Below are 23579 nucleotides of genomic sequence, written 5' to 3' on the forward strand. Positions count from 1 at the left end.
GGATATTTTCCTCGTGATCTGATCTCAGTGTAGTTATACTGGTTTAGCAGATTAAAAACTGTTAAATTAGCAGATTAAAAACTGTTAAAGCAAAATGCAGAGACAGAATTGTTGCCAGGAAATATAATGCTCACTTAAATCAAGAGATGTTCCCAGTTTTTAAAAGGAAGTTTTATTTGAACAAGTTTCACTTAGCGCAATACACCTAAAAATAAATCACAACACAATGAAAGATTAAACCAAGGTCTCAGATGTCATCTGAATACTAAGACCAAAATCCTAAAGGTAAGCTGTATTGCACCTCACATTTCCCTATTAACTTAAAAAGCGTAAATGTGCCTTACAAGATATTAAAAGAAAAACTAGAACTAACATGCCAAAGGTTCACTTGAATTTCCAACACAGCTCCTATAACTTGTTTGTACAAAAAGCATGTTCCTGAACATGCACTGAAAACAGTGTTTGGTGTTATGTGGTATAAGAGCAACATTTAACATAATTGAAACAGCTTTAACCTAAATACACTTACTGCTCAAATACATTCCTACAACAAAAACTGGAAAAAGCTGAGTTGTTTAACAGGAACTTCTTTACTGGACTTATACCCTAGATGAATGTTTCAGCATATTCAAAAATACTGAACCTGAATGTTTTAAAATGATCCTGATTTCACTTACAAGTAAAGCATAAATCACAAGCTTGTATTGCAAAACTGTTAAACTTAGTTTTTTGTTTTCTTAAAAAAGTTGACAAAAAAAAATCAGGTGACAAGTTACATTCCCCAGCCACCACTCATGTTGGACATGTTAGACATTCCAGCCATGCCATTCACCCCCATGGATGCACGATTACCACTGCTGTAGTAGCTGCTGTTCATTGCACTCTGGTTACCTAAAGCAGATAACATATTATACAGTTTAGTACAAAAGTGCAGTGCTATTTACAAGGCAACATGCTCCTCCCAAATTTCCCCTTTTATACCGCCTTGCATAATCCTGTACTATTAAAAAGACAAACTTCCTTCTATGTCATTGTATGTTTTAAGATGTCTACAAAGCCAACTGCAAACCAGTTTCCCAGATTTTTGCAAAGCACAGAATCAAATCCTGGAATAGCTTCATGCCCTCCCTCTACTGCACAAAATAATACACATGACCACATTACATACCATGAGATGTCAGAACTAGTTTCATGTGGATTGGATCCAAATCTTGATCACTCGGCATTTGCCAAACTATTTTCAGATTTAAAAAAAAATCTATGCTCAATCAGTGGCTCTCCATTGATCTTGCTCCTCTAGATTTTGATGTTCTAAAGCTAAAACCAAATACTTGGACAAACTCAAAATATCTGCAGTTGTTTGCTGAAGCATGATGACCCTCATATAAATGGCTAACTAATTCTAATACAATTCTAAATAGTCTTCTAAAGATTAATAAAAACATCTTACCATATCCACTCATGCTGCTTTGACCACCGTAGCCTCCTCCATAACCCCCACTTAACTGCTGGTTAGCTGGACCACCATAACTGGATTGGCTTCCTTTAAAGTTAAGAATATGTATGTTAAGAATTTTACTATCACCATATTTTATGAAGAGTATGAATTACAGTCCACCTAAACAAGAATTATGTCATTCATTTGCCCAAAGGTCTAACTGAAACAGAAATCTGTCTTCTTGTACCAATTCTTTGTAAGCTGCCAAGAGTCACTGAGAGTTGGACGGCCATATAAACTTTGTTATTTAAATAAATTCTACTTTGATTCTTTTCCTTAACTGTCAGGGAAGATCTCTCTAGATCAGCATTCAAATGATTTACTTTTGTGGCTTCTGAATTCAGTAACACTAGCTGGTCAATTTGTAAAGAAAGTGATTTTATTGTTCTTTAATTACATAGTAAATTGTTTTCAGAAATATTACTTCATGTTCATCTCAAGTGAATTGGCTAAATGTTGTGTTTGGAAATAAGAGATTTACATGTGCTGGGCTTACATTGCTAAAACATAAGTTGAACTATATTTGGTACAGGATACAAGGAAAATACAAATTGACATCTGCTTATAGCATCACTTTCCTCTAATTCTATTGCTTCTAATGCTGTAATCTACACCAATCAAAAAACAAATACACAAAACTCAGCTGATCATAGTTTTAATTAAAAACTCATTTATTTCATTTCTCTGCAAAATGTTTCTGCAGTTGAAAATATGAACTTTACTTTTCTTAACCTTATTTGGCAAAAAATATATATAAATCACTCTGCAAAGTGCTATAAAAACAGCACGTGCACCCTTTACACCAGATGAAATCACCAAGAATTTCCATAAGCAAGCTCAGCATCTGAAATTGCTTCTGAAAAGTGTATGCTGAAAATCAAATATCAAATCTAGGAATTTAATAGAACATTATTAAAAAGAGTATCTGCTGTAAGTAATAGCTACCAATTCCACCCTTCAGCCTAAAGTTTTCATTCAAAAAGAAAGTAGCAACGTTACTTCTCTTGAGATGGGTGGTTATATAAATTTGATACATACCAACATTCCCCCACTATTATTACCATTCCCCAATCTAGAACCATTCTTTGCTCCATTCATACACAGATACTGTATTTAACTTAATTGTTGGAATGAATATCTAAAAGTTGTATACCTGCCAATGTGTTAGTGTTCCAATCTTGAACTACCCCTTCGGTTTCCTTAACTGTAATTAAAACAAAGTTGAATTTCAGTTTCAGGTAATTTAGAACAAACAGGAACTACATAAAATCAGCCAGTTTTGTTAAATATCAGCAGCACTATTGTGAAACTAAATTGCTTACACCTACCCATTGCTCCCATCATTTGACTTCCATATGCACCACCACTTCCTCCAGCTGTAGAATTCAAGAAGAGTTCTACATATCGGTGTTCTGTGGAAACAAAGATAACAATGCACTGAACTCACACAAGACCATCAAATTCTCAGTGAAGATCTAAATAACTTTAGTATTTATTTCCAAATATATTGTTCATTATTAAGAAATAACAGCAATAATTTATTCCATTATCTAATATTGATAGAAATGGTGTAACGCTTTCTCTAGGACAGGGGTCTTCAAACTTGGCCCTTGGCTGGCTGAGGAATTCTGGGAGTTGAAGGGACCAAGTTATAAAAGGACCAAGTTTGAAGACCCCTGCTATAGGAAATCAAGCATGCAACTTACGCATATTTGCTTTGTCTTTGGACATTGCAGCAACAGCATCCTCATGAGTAGCAAACTCAACATCTGCCTCTCCAGTGACTCTGCCATCAGGTCCAATTTCAATGTGTACTCTTACCGGATTAAGAGGCGAAAAGAACTAGATAACGAATATCACACAGAAGCTGTCAGTCCATGAAAAATTCTTACATTAAGAATCAGTTGGTCGTGATTCAATTAATGGAACAAATTCTATCAAAAAATGTACTTACATTATAAATATCATTCTCAGTAGCTCTATAAGGTAATCCTCTCATATGTACACAATGACCAGTTGTACTTTGGAAAGTAGAGGTTCCATCACCGTATCTATGATCTGACATCCCTGCAGAAAGGAGAGTCCACTCTAAATCATTTGTATGTATACAAAGTTACTTCACTACCTGTATCAAGATTACTTACCTCTTCCAAACCTATCAGATCCAAAGCCATAGCCATCATTATATCCATTGTAGTCATCATAGCCACCATAGCCTACAAACCATAATTCAACATTTATTGAAATGAATCACACACTGCACTCACTGTAGGCAATTTGTAGAGTAAAAAAGCTGTGCTTCCTTACCTCCACCGTAAGCACCACGTCTCATTCTTTCAAAACCACTGCCTCTACCAAGGCTGTTATAGCCTCTTCCCACACCTGGCCGGTCATAAGGACCAGGCCGCTGCATGGCCATTAATTTGCGGGGAGGATCATAATGAGTGCGCACTTCTGCTCTGCTACTCTTGAAGATTTCAATGTACCTAGAAGGTTTACATACATAAAAATAGTTGAGTTTTTTTCAATAAACACACACACTAAATAACAAGAAACAGTACATTTAAACCCTGCAGCCTTGGAACTGGCAATTATAGGCCAGTTTTTAGTAAGAATTATCCAAGGCTGATTTTTAAAAAATAGTTTGAAATATATGCTAATTAAGCTATCCCAACCTTAAGGGTTAAGAACAGCAAACAGAAAATGCTCTGGAGGGAAACATGTCCACTCAACAGGACCCATGTTTTGCTCATGTGGCAATTTGAGAGGAAGGTTAAAAAGCTAGCCTCCGCCAGAAATTTAACCCATCAATACATTCCAAGAAGCTTTATGTGCTCACACGACCTCCTATGCGTTTGCATAGCAAATTAGCATAGGCAAAAGATGCATGCTTTGATTAATTAGTCACAAAATTTAGAATAACCCTTTGTGACATTTTTGGAAATTAAATTTTTATGTGAAAATTACACAAGAAAATGTTACATCATTGTATAGAACAAGTTTAGTAATCACATTTTCTTATGGTAATAAAAGGCTATGTGTATGTAGAACTAGAGGCATAATTGGTGCTATTAAAGAAATGTAAAGCCATAATCTCTCAACTTCCGTAAATAACTTTAAACTAAATCAGAATTAACAAGGTAATGTGAAATAGGGAAGAGCAAAACAAGCACATCAGCCAGTCTGCACATGAATTAAAAGAAAGTAACATTTATGAAAACAAAGGAGGTGTTAGAATATGAAAGTGTATATTGTAAAGTGAGCACTTAAGAAGAGAGAATATGGATTTAACAACAGTTTACCATAAGAAGAGCGACATATCCAACCAACCATCCATCCCCACCTGTGCCCTATTCTTTCCTTGTGTTTCTTTAGAGCCTTTTCAGCTATTTCCTGTGAAGCAAACTGCACGAAGGCCTCCCCCGTACTCCTCCCCTGGAAGTCCACCGGCAATGTTATCCCATTTGGCACGATTTCCAACCCTTCAACCCAAGGACAAATAACCCCAGTAGGGGGTAATATTAACATCACAAGCCCAATCATGATTTTCTTATAGCTTTAAAAAATATACCAGAATTTATACTTTATATTTAGAATCAGTATACCGTACTATTAACTCTATAACAGAAACATGTCAATATAAATGCAGCAAATACGAGATTCTTAACTTATCCTGCTTGCATACAGCCACATTTCTGCAGCTTTAATAACAATACTCTTTCAAATTAACACAGGATATGCTAAGAAAAGCAATATATAATCCATTTTTATATAAACAAATTCAATTTTTCAATTAAAATTAAAATACAACAAGAATAATTCTACAAAGAACACATCATAAGATTTCAAAGATATCTATGCAAAATATTACACAGTTCTAAAATGACAATTTGTATATTTCAAGTAACTAAAAATGTAAACATTTAAGGTTTGTAGGAAGATCTTAAGGAGACATTTTTCAATAAAAATTGAAGTTAATGCAAGTTGATCTCATATTTCAGAAATACATTTAAGATTCTTTGGACTACTGAGTACATTTAGAACATTTAAATGTAAAGCTTATTTTTATATTTGTTTTAATTTTTGCTATAAGTCAATTTTATACAACTATAAAGACATTGCAAAACATGAAACCAGTCCTTTTCATAAACATAGAAAAAATAATTTTATGTATTGATATTTAATGTCAGAGAAAATGTTCTATTTATTTTAAAGTAGATAAATGTAAACAAAATCTGTATCAAAATTAAAATATTTCAAAGTACTCAGCTCTGCAAAGTAATACAATCTTTAGCACATAGCAGAGATTACCATATCAAAAAATTTAATACAAATGTTTACACTACATATTGTCTTCTCACTTCTCCACCCATCTCCCAACCTCCCACATTGTAAACACTTCACCTGATTAAAACTTCTGAAAAATGTTCAATATTCCTTGATATTCTGATATATTAACATACAAACTTGGGCATTAAAACGTTTTCCACTCTTTCAGCCAATTTAAAAATCAACAATTTAAATTATTTTAATTAACTAGAGATTCAGGTCAATTTCAAAAAAAAAATTTAGAACATTTGCCTTAGTGGAATGGAACAATTAAAATAATTTTCCCTCCAGTCTATCAACATCAAACAAGAACTAAGTTTTAGTAAATATTTCAAATTATAGTTCAAGTTTGTCCTTTTTGAACATTAAAAGGAAAAACCATTCAATATTACAAGTTTAAGCATGGTCATGGCTTGCTTTATTACTAATTACTTGGCATTATTTCAGAGCCACTTAATTGTAATCTTTTACCCATACTTACAGCTAGGACTTATACCCCACATACCTGAGAAAAACTGAACAATTTCTTCTTTGCTACAACCAAATGGAAGTCCTCTAAGACGTACAAAACCATCATTAGCAGTATCAGGGCTGTTAGGACCAGTATGCTTCAGAACCCAATCCATTTCAACGTTGTTTGACTTGAAGACTGCAAGAGGCACTTAGAATTAATGAATTCTGGAATCTGGCACAAAATGCTAATGCACGACAATCATTTGGAGAACAGGATCACATTTATAAACACATAAAAATACTCATGCATCTAAATTCCACCCAAAATAAGTCATCAGTTACTATGTCAATTTAATCCAAACCTTCAACATATCTGTGTCCCATTGTTTCTCTGTCTTTTTTCAATGCCAATTTCACATCTTCTTCCGTTTCCAATTCAACAAATGCTTCTCCACTTGGTCTTCCTTCTCTTGTGTAGATAAAACGGACCCCTGAAGATCCATTTAATATTTTGCATTCTAAGAAAAAGTGGAATAAGTTAAACACACAAGCAGACTTCTAGCAAAAGTCAAATGCATACAACAATGCTTAAGGCTATTATCCAAACCATAGAAAGAAAAAAAGCAAAAAAATAATTTCAAGTAATTCTGGAACAGGAAGGGGAAAAAATACCACTTCCAGTATATATTATAGGCTACATACAGAACAGAAATTAACAATCTAAGGGGGAAAGGAGATTCTAATTAGCAAGATATTATCACAAAGTACGTTGCTATCAAATAAGTCTATATTCTTGAAACGGGAATTCCCTTCTCACCAATGGAGGTATATACTTAGAACCCACCAGACTCTTATTATTCCCTAAAATAATGTCACCCAACATAATGCGATATAAAAAAAGGAATACTTCACATTTTACAGCATCTGAAAAGGAGAACACATAAAACTCGCACCCGGAAATATCAAGCTGCGGCGGGAAAAGGGAAGCTTTATTGTACGGTTTAGCCAGAGGGAGAGACAGAAAAACTTACCAGAGAAAAATCTTTGCACTTCATCTGCAGAGCAGGACCAGGGCAATCCGCGCACTTTTACGACATAACCCTCACCGCCTTCCGTGTTCAACATCATGCTAGAAGCGAGTGTGGTCTCAGTTTCGCCTTCTGTTGCTACGGGCAGACAAAAACGTCGCCACACTGAATGGGGTAGAAATTTCGCAACCCGGCCCATTATAACGCCCCCCCTCCAGACTTCGCGTTTGCCCATCTCCGCTTTTCCAATGCCTACCCCACGTACACATGGCGACCGATATCCTCGTCCAGGACACTGGAGACGGTTTGAATTGTCACTTCACCTCTCCAAACACAGAAAGCCGGGAGGCTGTAGCGGTACGCGCTGCGTTCTTAGGAAATGGCGGCGAACGAGTAATGCGTTTCCGCTCGGCCAGGCCCTAGTGCCGCTTTCACCTCAAAAAACGCGCTTCGACTGCTGCTAGTAACCTGAAGAGAACAACCGGCTGAAGAGATGAATCCCAAATTCAGAAGTCCTTCGAACTAGTCTGCGACCAACCAATAACTAAACTAAAAGTAAGCTCACCTTCTTCTAAGTCGGCCGCGGCGTGGCTGAAAATGGAGCCCAAAACGCACGCGCGTACATTACCACCCATAGTGCGCATGCGTCCTGAAGATTGTTTCTTCCCTTCCCCCCTTCCATCTTTAAGCCCCACCCTAACCTCTACAGCACAAATCTGAAGTCGGTTTTACTTGAGAAAGAAGGCCCTGCTGAATATAATTCGAAATAAAGCTTCCCGGAATTAAACTACAGTTACTTCTCCTTATTGTAGCATATATTTGATCCTGCAATCATATCATCGCTCCCACTGCGTGCAGCCTGCTAGACAGGGAAAACCACTCGCTCAGCTCTTGAAGACAAAGCCCGCCAGGTTTTTTCCTGTCGCAAAACTCATTTTTGGGTACTCTCTGCTGTTCAGACAAACGCATCCATAGCCTTTCATCAAAGCTGCATTTACCTTTTTATTCTAACCTCCGCTTAAAGCAAGTTTTAGCACACTTGGGCCAATCGCTAACTTCTCAGAATAGGAAATTATCAGATCTCGAGACTTCGCAACTACATTCACATACAACTAAAAATACCGAACGGATCTATTAAGCACACGCAACAAATTTAAGACTTTCAGGTACCTTTAACACTGCGCTCAAAACTCAGAACAGCACTTTTATCCCGTATATAGAAAACTTAAGATTTTTTTTATCCTCCAGAGAAAAAAAATTGAGAAAGTATAAAAACGAGAAAAAAATGGCGGCTCTATAAAACTACACTTCGAGAAATGGGCGGCGACTTGGAAGTTTACTCAAATCCGCATCTAAGTTCCGGTGACGGGTAGACGTTAGTAAGCGGGAAAAGAAGGCAAAGAGTTCTCTGTAGCCAAAACAAGAGGAAGGATTGGCTGCGTCGTTATGGATTGGCCGATTCTTGAAGGGGTGAAGGCGCGGGAGAAACTCATCGCGGTTCCGTTCAGCGGCGTTCAGCGGACCAAAAAACGTGATTGTGTATACTCCCGCCAAACCACACTGCCCGAATCCTAACTCACTGAACTTCAGCTTTCAAAAACCCTCGATTGAATGAAATATATGTAAGTAGCTTCGCGCCTTATAATAGCAGTTATTATCCAGGCCAAGCAGCAACATAGTACTTATTCAGCTAATCCTGCAAATGAAGTCCTGCTCAGCTAGTCCTGCAACATGGGGTCCAAGAAATATTTCTGCTTGAGAGCCATTCATCTCTGTTGATTGAGCATCACAATTCTTCCCCACTTTACCACGACCAAAAGCTCAGTTTTGGTGGACTTAAGCGTTTTTTTAATATTTTCTAATTAATAGGTCACAAATTTACTTAGTTAAAAAAAAAACAAGGAAAAATTTAAATGTATTTCCAAAGGTTTTTTATATTGGAAATGCCCATACTTTTATCCATCGACATCACTAAGTGCAAGGATAGGCATTATTAAAATGTATTTGGATCAGAAAAACCTTGAATTCTTGTCATGTCTTCCACCCCAACTATTGCAATTATAGTATTAACCTCTTGGAAACTGCTCTCGTTGCCAATTTTAATTTCAATCTTAGCAATTTTCAAGACTCAGATTTTTAGAAGACAGTCATGTAGCAGAAAATCCTATTACATTTATTGCCAAATATAAATGACAACCTTTTTCACAGCTGCAAGGAAATCTACAGTTCTCCATAGTTCTGTGTCTAAGGAGATTCTCAGTCATCCAGGTCATAGTTGTCCCAAAGTGCTTTTTCAAAAGGCAACTGGATCTTTGTTTTTCCTTGAAGACTTTTCGCTTCTCATCTAAGAAAAAGCACCTTTGGGACTACGTCCACTTAGTAAAAAGTTATGATGAATGGAAAATAATTTCTGTACCAGTTGCTAAGTGGTAGAACATTCAAACATCTGAAGTTGAGTATCAAGAAAGTTTGGAGAGAGAATGGGACTAAAGATCAGTTCCTAAAATTCAAACCAACATGAATTATTTCAGGATTAGACATTGACACATATGAATTGCCCAAGTCTATAGATACAATAATTTGAGTAATTTTATGTAGCACCTTAACATTGCACTGGATATTTTGCTGCATATAACTTAGCAGAAACAGGTTTTAGTTGGGCTATATGTATGTTTGCAAGTTCCTGCAGTTTTCTTGGTAAGGTTTTTCAAAAGTGATTTTCCATTGACTCCTTCCTAGAGGTGAGAGGGACTAACTGATCCAAGATCACCCAGCTGACTCTGTGCCCAAGGCGGGATTAGAATTATGGTCTCCCTGTTTCTAGTCTGGTGCCTTAACCATTACACCAAACTGACTCTCTACTTCAAGAAATAGTTTTACTAAATACCAGCATGAAGTCCAATCCATCTAGAAGGATTGGTTCAGCAAGCATGATCTTCAGCAGAATTATTTCTCACCTTTATTTTCATAAATAACTCAAAGCAGCTAATATATCCACAACACATCTTCCTCCTCCTATTTTCCTCATAATAACCATCCTGTGAGGTAGTTGGGCCGAGAGACTGACTGACCTAAAGTCACCCAGCTGGCTTTCATGGCTAAAGCTTTATTTGAACTCAACCTCCTGCTTTCTAGCCTGGTGCCTTAACCACTAGACCAATCTTTTATGTGACTTGACACGGAGAAATCTCAAAAGTATACTTTAATATTATAATATATACTTATATCTATTTTATTTTAGGTATGTGTTTGCTTCTAACTCATTTCAATCAGGAGACATCACTGAAACAGTGGGCAATTTATCAGGACTGGCATGCCTGGTTGAAACAGTTTGAGTCTGACTAGCACTAGAGGGAATTATCTGTCTCCATACAACTCCTGAGATGTTTCCTTCTGCCAAAACTGGTTATGATTTTAAATATATTACCGATATCAAATTGAGATTACAGCCATAATATGTAGATCATATATAGACTATAATCAGATGACTACTGAAAGATTTAAACAAACTTGAAAATTTCAGACTTCTTCCTGCAGGCTCTTGAAGTTAGAGCTTTCAAAACTATATGCAAACCAGGATATATATACTGATTGAAGTCCCATTGAGGCACAAAGTTAGGATCATATATTTTCTCAATCTAGATCAGTGGTTCTCAACCTTTCTAATGCCGTGACCCCATAATACAGTTCCCCATGTTGTGGTGACCCCCAAGTGGGTGTGGCCACCAATAAGAGGGAGTAGGACAGCTAGGGAAAAGGGAAAAAATGGCGGACAGCGTGGTTTGGCGACCCCCGTGAAATGGTCATTCGACCCCAAATGGGGTCCAGACCCACAGGTTGAGAACCACTGATCTAGATGCAGCCACTTCTGCATCTAGATTGAGAGAATATATGATCCTAACTTTGTTAGGATTCCAAGATGGATTAACCAAAAAACAAAATCATTGAATATATGCATTGCAAATTTTGATTTCACCACCTGCTATATCTACCTGTGTTGTTTATAGGTCATAACTATCTTCCAATTTTTAAAAGTTGTCTGGAAGGGGGGCAGGATACATATGTAACTTAAAATATGTACTCCATAGTCAAGTATTTGTTTCCCCTTTATCATATTAAATTATCATTTGGTGATAACCTTTACAGATTTGAGATTGTATCTTGCTTTTCATAAGAGCCCAAGTGACCTATAAATAAATCACCATCTTGCTACAACTACATATTTTCTTAATTCAATTGATACACATTTAGGGAATATCTTAATTTTAGATATACATGCACAAAATTGATTGTTGCTTACAGTAATTGGAGTCCTGACAAGTCTAAACCCTAGATTCAAGTCTTTTGGTTGTTCTGATCTCAAGATTCCATATATGCACTCACTGTTGCCAGGAAACAACAATGGAGATTCAGTTAAAGAGATTCTGATGTTGACCCAAAAGTGCTTTTGTTGGAATATTCATGAGCAGGAAGAGTCATGTGGTAACTCAGTCAGCCAATGTGAAGAAAGTGCTACTGAGTCTGTGCAAAAGGTATTGAGTTAGAAGCTGAATTTTCAGTCTCAGGTTTGTCTCTATCTCTCTGTAAGAGGTCTTCATTGAGCTATGTTGCTGTAAAGAAGAATGTATGGTATTGTAAATATTTTGATATAAATATAAAAAGGTTATTTTGAATCAGCTAAATGCAGTCAACTGTGAGAGCTTCTGATTTATTTTTACCAACAGAGAAATTAAAATTCTCTAACAGGTTATGGGTCCAGAGCTTACTAAGGACTGCATTGTAATTTAAAGCTGGAGGAAATTGCCTGTGTTTAGAAAGTATAAAAATAAGGCAGAATTAGCAGAATGGCTGCAATGGAATTTAAGGAAAGCTCTGTGCCTCGTTTAGGCCAGAAGAATTACATTATATGGTCTGCAAAAATGGAACCTTTGCTCAAAGCAAAAGAGCTGTGGTATATGTAGAAAATCCACCACACGTGTTTGCAGCTGCTGATCAGAAAAGTCATGATCGAGCAATGGCTTATCTCATCTTGAATTTAGATGAACAATTTCTAAATGTTGCAAATTTAAAGACTGCAGAGGAGATTTGGTTGAAGTTGAGAGCTGTGCACGTGAATGTTTCTGCATGCAATATATTGCAATTGTCAAGAAAACTTTACAGGGCCTGTTTGCAATCAGGTGAATCTGTGGAACAGCATTTAAATAAAATGCAAAGTTTATTTTTGGACTTAGAACAACGTGGGATTAAATTCCCTGAGTCCCAGAAGGTTTCACTGGTGTTGAACAATTTAGATAAAACCTGGGACACAGTTTCTGCGATATCTGAGTGTAAAGAAGAGCAAGAATTAAATTTTGAGGCTTTAAAGGCATGTTTGCTTAATGAAGAAGAAAAGCAACATTTTAGGAACAGCCAGGAGGAGGTGAAATTCCTGAAGAGGGGGGTCCAGACTGCAAGTCTCTGGAGAAGAAACAAGCAGATGGGACCAAGTTGCATCAAAAGAGAGATTTTACAAGCAGAGAGCTAAGCAAGAAAAAAATTGCTACATTTGTGGAGCAAACATACATCTGAAAAGGAACTGTTTGCAGAGGAACAATTTGCAGCAAAGGACATTTGTACAAGCAAAAAAGACTGATTTCCAAAAGGAACATTTTGGTGTTGCAAAAGTTTGTTATAGGAACAACAGAGACAAGTGGCTAATAGATAGTGGAGCAAGTCAAACAACTGTTAATTACTCTGAATTATTTTGCAGGTTTATTCCAGTAGCACAAGAAACTGTGGCTTTGGCAAATGGACAGAAAGCAAAAGTCATCGAAAAAGGCGATGTAAAAATTCCATATATTTGGAATCAATGTTTAACAATGTGCTTTGTGTACCTGAGATGGAACATAATTTGTTAAATGTGTCTAATTTAGACAAACAAGGTTTTGAGATCATTTTTGTAAATGGAAGTGTCTCATCAAAAGGAATGGGAATATTTGTGCAGAAGGCATAAAGGAAGATAATCTATATGTATTGCAGGGACAAAAGGTTCAATGTTCCCATATATTTAAGAATGTTGCACAGCATGATTCGTGTGTTCACCTTCTACATAGAAGACTTGGCCATGCAAGCTTTAAAGTTTTGCAGCAAATGCAAGAGTTTGCAGATGGGCTAAATTTGAAGGGATGCAAAACATATTTGGACTGTGCAGTATGCAAAGCATCGAAATCAAAGGCATTCCCAGTTAGTAAATATAGCACAAGACAAACATTAAAAGACCTCTAGAGCTAGTCCATGCAGATCTGGTGGGACCTATGCAAGCCAGTTTGGGAGGAGCAAAATATGCACTGGTAATTGTTGATGATTATAGCAGGTATTCATTTTGCTACTTGCTTAGAGGTAAGACAGGTGCTACAACAATTCAAACAGTGGGTAAGTTTTGTAGAGAGAAGGTACAGACAACAAGTGTGTCAGTTGCAAACTGACAGGTAATGAATTTATGTCAACTAAATTCCAACAATGGTTGGGGCAGTTGGGGATAAGACACAGACGTACAAATCCTTACACAGCAGCAGAGAACGGTGTAGCTGAAAGAAGGAATGGTGTTTTACAAACAATGAAAGATTCATTATTAGAAGATTCTGGTATGAGCAGGTCATTGGGGAGAAGCCATATTGACTACCAATTATATAGTTAACAGGCTGTGGAGTTCCTCCATTAATAATACTCCATATGCCATTCTATATGGGAGAAAGCCATCACTGGCACATTTGAGAATTTTTGGAAGTACTGCATGGGTACGTATTCTGAAAGCAATCAGAAGAAAGGGACAGCAAAAGGCAAGAAAGCTCAGGTTTGTGGGCTATGAGCCAGGTTCAAAAGGATATCGCTTTAGCGATGGAAGTAAAAGAATTGTAATTTCAAGGTCTGCTAACTTTGCAGAATAAAATTGGGACAGAATTAATGCAAATTCTGGGTATGTCTCACTTAATGACGGTGATCTATTTAATGACAACTCATCTGATGATGGAAAAATGATTATTGAAGATGTCAATGTTCAGGGAGGAGAGGCTGAACAAGACATGAAGCCAGATAGACTTGAGACACAGGTGCAGTTATTACCACGTAGGTCAGAGCGATGTAACAAAGGAATCCTGCCTGACAGGTATTCTGCCAGCAAGGTAAAGGTTTGCAATGTGTGGTATGAGCCAAGAAGTTATAAAGAGGTATTGGCATTACCAAAAGCTGAACAAGAAAGATGGAAGGAGGCCATGGATAAACAGATGAAATCCATGGGAGACCATGAAGTATTTAAATCAGTGACTTTGCCACAGGGAACCAAAGCTGTGGGTTGTAAGTGGGTATATAAGAAAAAGGTATTGCCAAATAATAATGTACAGTATAAGGCCAGGTTAGTGGCACAAGGTTTTTCACAATTAAAGAATGTGTACTACGATGAAGTATTTGTGCCAACTGTGAAAAGTGAGAGTATAAGATAAGCACTGGCGTTGGCAGCGGCATATAAGCATAAAATCTGGCACTTTGATATCACAACTGCATTCCTCAATGCTGAGTTAGAGGAAGAAATTTATATGATCCAAGCACCAGGATATGAAATTGCAAAACCAAACATAGTGTATAAATTAAACAAGGCTATTTATGGGCTGAAGCAGTCAGCCAGAAACTGGAATATCTGTTTAGATACTGCTTTAAAGGATCTTGGATTTAAAAGTTGCAAAGCTGATAATTGTATATATACTGGACAGTTACAAAGAGGGAATTGTCTGTTATCATTTGTGGATGATCTTTGCTTCATCGCAAAGGATGCATCACAAGTCAAGGAATTTGCTGATAAATTAGGAAAGAAATTTGAATTAAAGAATTTGGGAAAAATAAAAAATTATCTCGGTGTAGAGATACAGAAAAATGAAAAAGGTGCTTATATTCTCAGTCAAAGGAGAAAAATTGAGCAGTTATTAGAGAAATATAATATGAAAGATTGCAATACTGCTCCCACACCCATGAGTACGGATTTTTATAAGTTTAAGTGCGGACAAAGGTGAAACCTGTGATCAAGAGATATATCACTCAGCAATAGGGAGTTTGTTATATCTATCATAATGGTCCAGACCAGACATAGCTTGCGCAGTAAGCATTTTGAGTCATTTTACTGCTGCACCTACAAAGTTACATTGGATGGGTGTAAAAAAGGGTTCTCAGATATTTAAAGGGGACCATAAATTTGGGTCTTCAAATACAGATTACTGAGGAATTGAGATTAAAGTGTTATGTCGATAGTGACTATGCAAATGACATAAACACAAGGAAATCAAATTCTGGGACTATAATATTGTTTGGAGGGACTCTGATTGGATGGAAGTCCAGAAAACAAACAACTGTTGCTATTTCAACAGCGGAAGCAGAGTTTATTGCTTTATCTGAATTGTGTTCTGAAGTAACATGGTATGTACAGTTGTTGCAAGATTTAAATATTAATGTAAAAGAATCTGTAAAGGTATTTGAAGACAATGCTGCCTGTATAAAAATGGCAACTGGTGACAGAGTGAAGAACAGAAGTAAACATGTAGACATTAAGTACTGTAATGTCAGGGAAGCTGTAAAAGGAAAATTGATTAGTTTACATCATTGTTCTTCTGAGGATAATTTGGCAGACATGATGACTAAACCATTGGGTAGTGTTCACTATGGAGAATGTATTAAGTCAATAGGTCTGATGTCTCTTCCTGTCATGAAGGGAGGAGTGTTGGAATATTCATGAGCAAGAAGAGTCATGTGGTAACTCAGTCAGCCAATGTGAAGAAAGTGCTACTGAGCAAAAGATATTGAGTTAGAAGCTGAATTTTCAGTCTCAGGTTTGTCTCTGTATCTCTCTGTAAGAGGTCTTCATTGAGCTATGTTGCTGTAAAGAAGAATGTATGGTATTGTAAATATTTTGATATGAATATAAAAAGGTTGTTTTGAATCAGCTAAAAGCAGTCAACTGTGAGAGCTTCTGATTTATTTTCATCAACAGAGAAATTAAAATTCTCTAACAACTTTTTCAGGAGGCAACTGGACTTTTTTTTTTAAGACTTTGCTTCTCTTCCAAGAAGCTTCTTCAGCTCTGACTGGATGGTGGGGAATGGAAGGGTTTATATTCCTTGCAGACAGCTGGTCATTTGCCTTCTTTTAGAGAGTTGGTGAGGCCATTTGGAGGTTTATATGTGTCCTCAGGATCACCTGAGTAGTGCAAATGTGTGTGGAGCCTTCTTGGCTGCAGGTGGTTTTCTGCCCTGGGTCCCTTCACTGTTGAAGACAGGCACAGGCTGTTGGAGATGAGTCTGTGTTGTCTGCATCTCAAACTGAAGAGCAAATGGTTCCTATAGTCTGCAATTTTTCTGGAAATCCTTTCATATTCCCGTACCATTCGAAGGATGTTCACCTTTGAAAAAGCACGTTTGGGACAACCATGACCTTGATGACAGAATCTCCACAGACATTTAGCTATGCACTTTGGCATGAATAACCTTCTTATGGTGCAGGAGTATGAACGGATTTCCAGAAAACATTGCAAGCTACAAGAACCATTTGCCCTTCAGTTTGAGATGCAGACAACACAGACTCATCCCCACCATCCAGTCAGAATTGAAGAAGCTTCTTGGATTAGAAGCAAAATGTCTTCAAAGAAAACCAAAACGACGAAAACAAAAACAAGTCCACTTGCCTCCTGAAAAAGCACCTTTGGGAAAACTATGACCTGGAAGACTCTCCATAGACATTCTCATGGTGATTTAAACATTGAAAGTAAAATACTGCTATTAAAATGGAAATTTCAATACTTAGCCTAGTTTGAAATTTATATTATCCTTAGTAGATACATTATATGCCAAGAATCTGCAATCTATTCACTGATAAAGTATTAAGGCTGCAATCTTAATCTGTACTTAAGCAAATTTATCCATAATTCAATTAGGTCCTATTTTCAAAGGTACATGCTTTATATTAGGCTCTACATAAGTAGAAATATATAAAATGTAAGAAAACCTATTAGCTGCACCTGAAAGCATTTGCAAAACATTTAGTATATTTTCTATTCCCTATTTTTAAAATATAAAAATGCATGAAGTCACTATAGCATAAAGGGTGAGAAGAAAAAATTCAATTGGAATATCTGGAAAACCTTTACATGAAATCTGCCTTTGAGACAACAATGAGGTATATATATCTCTTGCTACTTAGACGCTTTTTTTAATGCTAAAATAAATTAAAAAATCCTTCAGAGAAGAATATAATCATGTATTTGAATATTACATATCCAAGTTTAAGATCTCCTTAATGCCACTTTCTAAGGAATATAAATTATATATTACAGTGCCATAAATGCTTATATACTCATGAATCTTTAAAGATTCGGGAGCAGATGCATTCAGTGGTTTGTAACAGGAGATCTTAACAATGTCTGGTTGAATTTTAATCAAACTTCAAAGTTCAGTGTATGTAAAACTCTTCAAGGCTATGATAGTTTTAAGAGCAAAAGTAAAATACAGACAGAAAAAATATTTTCTAGTTTTTTGAATGTAAGTTTCTGAAAACTAAGAATTTCATGAATATTTACAGAGAATGAGAGTAATATGTAGTAAAACATTTTATAGTTAAAAGGATTCTGAGCAAAATTCCATTATGAAACTGAAATAAGTACTACTACTACATTCAAGACATGAAAAATGCACTAACAGAGGTCCCCAACCTTTTAGGCACGAGGGACCAGTTCCATGGAGAGGTTTTCCGCGGACCAGAGGGTGCGTGGTTTTGTGTGCTGCGTGCATCTCGAGGATGGGGCTTTGCTTGTTTGTGCAGATCAGTTGCTGACATGCCACGGACCGGGGGTTGGGGACCCCTGCACTAACATACTCATCTGAGACAGTGCAATACTAATTATTATTGGAAAAAATGTAATTGAACTCCAGGTGAAATACAATCTAATTTTCTTTTGCAGAATGGATTCTGACAAACTGAAAAACAGCCATTTTGGTCTTAGGTGTTAATGAAAATTTCAGAAATGATGCAATAAAACAATACCTATTAGAACAAGTAAACATTATTTCTCCTTAATTTACACTGCCATTTTTAAACTCATTACAAGAGGCTCAATTCATAACTTTGTAGTATGTACCTGTTCTTGGGATAGGTTTGTATATCATGCCGTGTTAAAATACATCTCATTTTGGAGCAGTAAGTTGCACGAATCACCGTAATAAACCACTTTATATTTTGTGGCCAAAGAATTTTCAAATATCTCAAGGCACTCCATCTTTTTCATTTTTATAGCATTATTAACAAAGTCTTCTGTTTACAATCTGCACTATATTTTAATTATATTCCAAATTTTCATATCAGTACCTTGCCCACTATCTCCATTTAAATAGAGTTATTTATAAATGTATCTATATGACCAACAGATATTTTCGAGGAGTTTTTAGGAATTCCATGCAATTTGCAATGTTGGCTAATGCTTACAAGACCAAAGTGGAGGGAACCATCTTATGTCTTCTATAACAGAGTTGTCTTTTACATAGAGATGTATTAGCAAATTTAATTACCTTATATGCCGGCGTATAAGACAACTTCCGGAAGCGCTAAACTCGGCACCAAAGACGGGGGTCGTCTTATACACCGAGTCGTCTTATACGCCGGAAATACTGGTAGTTTCCGATGTATAAGACGACGTTCTAGGAAGGCGACTCGGCGATAAAGACGGGGGTCATCTTATACGCCGGGTCGCCTAATACGTCGGCATATACGGTAAGCTTTTACTGAAAATTTAAGAACAGTATTTTCTACTTCTCTTGTGGATGTAGCACAAAAATATAACAAAAGCATGCTTATTAAAATATGAGACCAGTTAACCAACTAATGAGGGCAGAGGACACTCTGGAATAGATTCCCTTATCTGGCAAAATCAAACCAATTTTCAACTGGCTACTGAATACACAAACACAATTCTACCCTCAATATTCCCATTAATAAGCTTCAATATCTTGTCTGAGTACCTTTTGTTTTCACAGATCAAAGCTTTTTTGACTGCTTAGCAAATGAAGATATTGTTTAGTGTGGACACTAAGAAAACTATTATTTATCTAATGAGCACAAACAACTCAAACTAATAGATTTTAACATGCAAAGAGGAGACTGTTGCACAATGTTTTCAGTGAAGAAATCCAATTATTACCATTTTATATGTACTTTAATTTCAATAAAGATTTGTTAGGTACATCACTTTACCATTTTCATTAGGGTCAATCTCAAATTTGTTTTGAAATTAATGTGACAAGTATGCTGTCAGCCATATTCATTCTATATACATTTTATCTATTAATGGGTAGTGTTGAGGAAGACAAAGAAGAAAAACTGTACTAATTCAGTATACTATTAAAGCATATTTAATCTAAATTCATAATTTGTTCACCAGTAACAATTGTGGTTTATTGTTGATTTACAACACATGTACCTGTCCATTAAAGTTTAATGTTATGCCCAAACCAGGCTCCTGTGATTTTATATAAAGAACCAAAGTTAAAATCCTAACTTCTCAGAGAGTCTTACCACTGATTACTGGCAACTCACTGCACTAACTAAATTGTAAAAGGCCAGCACAGATCTTCAAGTAGCTGAATAATACACTTTCAGCTTCCACTGCAGCATTCTTAATCTTTAAGAGGATGGAAACTTTCAGAGATACATTAAGGAAGCTTGTTAAATTACACAAAAACTGCACTTCATAGTACTTTCAAGCAAAGACATACTTTACAGACTTAAAATAGTAAAGACTAGAATTAATTAGCAGTTGAAGTATTGTAATTCTCATTTAGAATTTGATAAATGTTGATTACTGTAAATAGAATCAAGCTCTAGTTCAGAGGCCGGGAACTATGGCCCTTTTATGATTTATGGACTTCAACTCCCAGAATTCCTGAGCCAGCCATGTTGGCTCTGGAATTCGGGGAATTGAAGTCCACAAGTCATAAAAGGGCCATAATCCCCCACTCCTGCTCGATTTAAATGTTTTCAACTGAGGAGCTTGAAAATAAAGGACCTCTTCATGACATTAATTTTCCACAACACACTATTAGCTTTAATGGCAATGTGGTTGCTCTGAAGACCATCTGGTGGGAAACTAGTGGGCTTCCTTATGCAGCTGGTTGGTCATGTGAGAGGAGACCACTGGACTAGATAGGTCAAGAGTCCGGTCTGGCGGAGCGTTGCTTATGAGGGAGTCTCATGATTTCCGTCTGTACTCTAGGCCAGGGATAGGCAACCTCGGTCATAAAAGAGCCGAGGTTGCCTACCCCTGCTCTAGGCCACTACTACCATTGCAGGGCCTATTACTCTAAAGGCACTTCGTGGGGAGGAGCAGAAGCTTTCGTTTCTTTGAGCGATACATGAGAAGGTCGCTCAAAACAGAGCTCGACCAAGCTGCATAATATTGCGCAATGGGGCGAAGGTGGACCAGAGCGAGATCCGTTCGCTCCGTTTTGTTATTGACGTCGGTCACGTGTCCCGCTCCCTTCCATTTTGGGGATTTCCAACCCAACAACCATTGCGGATCTTCCTTCCGTGCAGAGATCCTTTACCTCCCTCTTTTCACAACAGTGTGGTAGGGAACAGAAGGCCGAATCAACCCCTAGCCATTTCCTCCCTGCAGCCTGCCAGTCGAGACCGCAGCGCGCCTCGAGGAAACACCCACGACAATGGCGGAGGCAGGACGTGGTCAAAAGAAAGGGCGGGGGAGGTGTAGGCGCTCAGAATGGGGGGTGCCCCCCCACGCTTTCTTTAAAAAGCCACGCGGGACAATCCACCGACGCGAGAAGGGAATCCCTTTCGCCGGCCGTGTTTGGGGAAATGAGACATCGGCCCGAAGTCTGTGAACCGAGGCCCCTCCCCCTTCCCGATCTGCGCCAACGCACGAAAACCCGCAGCAACGGCCTCAACCGTCGCTAGGCCGCAGATCCCTCCCTCCGCTCAGCGGCGCCCTCTCACCAAGGCCAGGGATTTCTGGGCCAGTCTCCTCGGTGTGACACGGATCCATCGCTTTCTCTGGTTGTCTTTTCTGCTTTTTGCCCGGGGACGATCAAGGAGGATGCGAAGGGCGACGAATAAATCAGTCAAGTGGGATGCTAAAACAATACCCGGAAGGTATGAAGCGGTTAAATCAACAGCGCCGCTACCGCGGCTTGCTGGGAAAGACGCGGTTTCGACTGCCGGAGTTACAACCCCCCTCCCCCACCTCTGAAGGCCGCCCCCGAGCGCCCTTCGCCCCGCCACTCACCGAGCGTCCGCACCGCTGCTCTCCGCCTCTATAAATAACCCATTCCCCCACTTGTAGGCTTGTGACATCAGATTAAATAACCCCTCCCCGCGTCCGTCCTCTGCAGCCAACCAATCGCCTGGTTACAAAGGCACCATTTTTCACCCCCTTTCTTCCCTTTAAAGTCCCAGGGTCTTTGTATTTGGGCGCTGGAAAACAACAAGAGGACCCGGGATGGGGGGCGAATAGTTTGGATCTCACAAGGCCGCGTCAACGACTCTAGGAAACTCTCCGGAGAGGGAAGGAAATCTGACTAAATTCCAAAAGGTTGCCATGCAAATAAAGGTCTTGAGGATGAAACTACGAGCTTTGTCTGCTTTCATATTCCTGGAAACTACATATTCAAAAAAGTATTCTTTGTCAGTGGTGTCCTATCTTCTCTGGTGCATATCTTTAGTCTGCTTCTTCAGGTTAGCTTGTAAAGACTTCCTTCAGTCAGGCTTAAGGGGTCCAGAATACTTAACATCTGGATCCCCATTGCTGTGTTTTCTTGCATTTTTCCAATATACTACTTCAAACATAAACTATGTCATAAGTTATGACAGTATAGAGAATAGAACTGGAAGGGACCTTGGAGATCTTCTAGTCCAGCCACCTGCTCAAGCAGGAGAACCTTTACTGTCTCAGATAAGTGATTGTCTAGCCTCTTCTTAAAAACCTCCAGTGATGGGAGCGCCCACGATTTCTGGAGGCAAGCTGTTCCACTGGTTAATTGTCCTCACCTTCATTCCAGGTTGTTTCTCTCTTTGATCAGTTTCCAATCATTGTTTCTTGTCCTACCCTCTGGTGTTTTGGAGAATAATTTGAACCCCTCTTCTTTGCGGCAGCCCCTCAGATACTGGAATACTGCTATCATGTCACCCCCATTTCTTCTTTTCTTTAGATTAGCCAGACCCAAGTCCTGCAACCGTTCTTCATATGTTTTAGTCTCCAGCCTTTGGTCATGTTAGTTGCTCTTCCCTGAACTTTTTCCAAGATCTCAACATCTTTTTTGTAGTATGGTGACCAAAATTGGTTGTAATATTCCAGGTGTGGTCTTACTAGGGTTTTATATAGTGGTACTAATATTTTGCATGATTTTGATGTGTCTCTGTTTATGCAACCAGGATTATATTAGCTTTTTTGGCTGCTGCTGCACACTGCTGGCTCATATTCAGGTGATCATCCACTAGGACTCCCAAGGTCCTTCTCACAGTTACTGCTTTTTCTTGCTTATTTTAATTTTTGTTTCTAGTTTGTCTTTTGAAGTAGGTTTTTTTTTGTATGTTGGGCTATAATTTCTTTTTGTGTGAAGACCGATGCAAAGAATGAGTTAAGCAGTTCTGCTTTCTCCCTATTGCCTGTTACTTCCTTGCCATCTTCTCTCTTTAGTGGACCTACAGTTTCATTGACTTTTTTCCTGTTATTAATATATTGAAATAATTTTTTTGTGTTATCCTTGATTTCTGTTGCAAGTTTTTATTCTTCTGAACCTTTGCTTTCCTGATTTCATCTTTATATGTTCTGGCTGACTGCTGATAATCAGCCTTAGTTATGTGTCCCTCTTTCCATTTTTTGTACTTGTTCTTTTTGTCTTTCAGTTTGTCAGAGAGATCTTTGTGTAGCCATACTGGTTTCTTCTTGACTTCCTTGTTTTTCTTTTTCAGTGGTATTGTGGAAATCAACACTTGCAATTGATTTCTGCCAAGGTAAACATACAACTGTATCATCCTTATTATGTGACGGTCTATAAAGTAATTACTTTATTTGGCTAGAGCTTAAAGATAATCCTAGCAAGTGGTCCCTGCTATTGGCCTAATCCAGCTGACCAAATAACTCCAAGATGGAGGACCTCCCCTGTCCACACAGCCTATTCTCTGTTTTCAAATATCCATTGTTAAACCAACATGAAGTGCATTGTGTATGAATTGAGAGATGATTGATCAGA

General features: G+C 37.8%; 1 protein-coding gene and 1 long non-coding RNA gene across 13 annotated transcripts; both read right to left on the reverse strand.

The window, feature by feature from the left end:
- Positions 1 to 153: 153 nt before the first annotated feature.
- HNRNPH1 (heterogeneous nuclear ribonucleoprotein H1) lies at positions 154 to 21709 on the reverse strand. 12 transcript variants are annotated; one of them, XM_039340819.1, is made up of 15 exons: positions 21614 to 21709; positions 21325 to 21461; positions 7312 to 7446; positions 6643 to 6798; positions 6333 to 6476; positions 4842 to 4980; positions 3806 to 3984; positions 3643 to 3714; positions 3453 to 3565; positions 3205 to 3340; positions 2827 to 2910; positions 2652 to 2702; positions 1451 to 1543; positions 1169 to 1234; positions 154 to 891 (listed from the first exon to the last, which is right to left on the reverse strand). In XM_039340819.1, exons 2-15 carry the CDS (start codon positions 21371 to 21373, stop codon positions 773 to 775), a joined length of 1536 nt encoding a protein of 511 aa, XP_039196753.1. In that variant the 5' UTR covers positions 21374 to 21461; positions 21614 to 21709; the 3' UTR covers positions 154 to 772. The 12 variants fall into 12 exon arrangements, with proteins under 12 accessions (XP_039196753.1, XP_039196761.1, XP_039196763.1 ...); XM_039340818.1 differs by having other exon boundaries at positions 157 to 891; positions 3453 to 3586; positions 7312 to 7440; XM_039340817.1 differs by having other exon boundaries at positions 157 to 891; positions 3453 to 3586.
- On the reverse strand, positions 19513 to 21318 carry LOC120306854. Its single transcript, XR_005556404.1, has 2 exons — positions 20650 to 21318; positions 19513 to 20603 (listed from the first exon to the last, which is right to left on the reverse strand). It is a non-coding gene; the product is annotated as an uncharacterized LOC120306854 (long non-coding RNA).
- Positions 21710 to 23579: the final 1870 nt, after the last annotated feature.

The sequence above is a fragment of the Crotalus tigris genome, unplaced genomic scaffold, assembly GCF_016545835.1.
Source record: "Crotalus tigris isolate CLP2741 ecotype Arizona unplaced genomic scaffold, ASM1654583v1 scf7180000017754.2947050, whole genome shotgun sequence".
In the NCBI taxonomy this organism is placed as follows: Eukaryota; Metazoa; Chordata; class Lepidosauria; order Squamata; family Viperidae; genus Crotalus; species Crotalus tigris.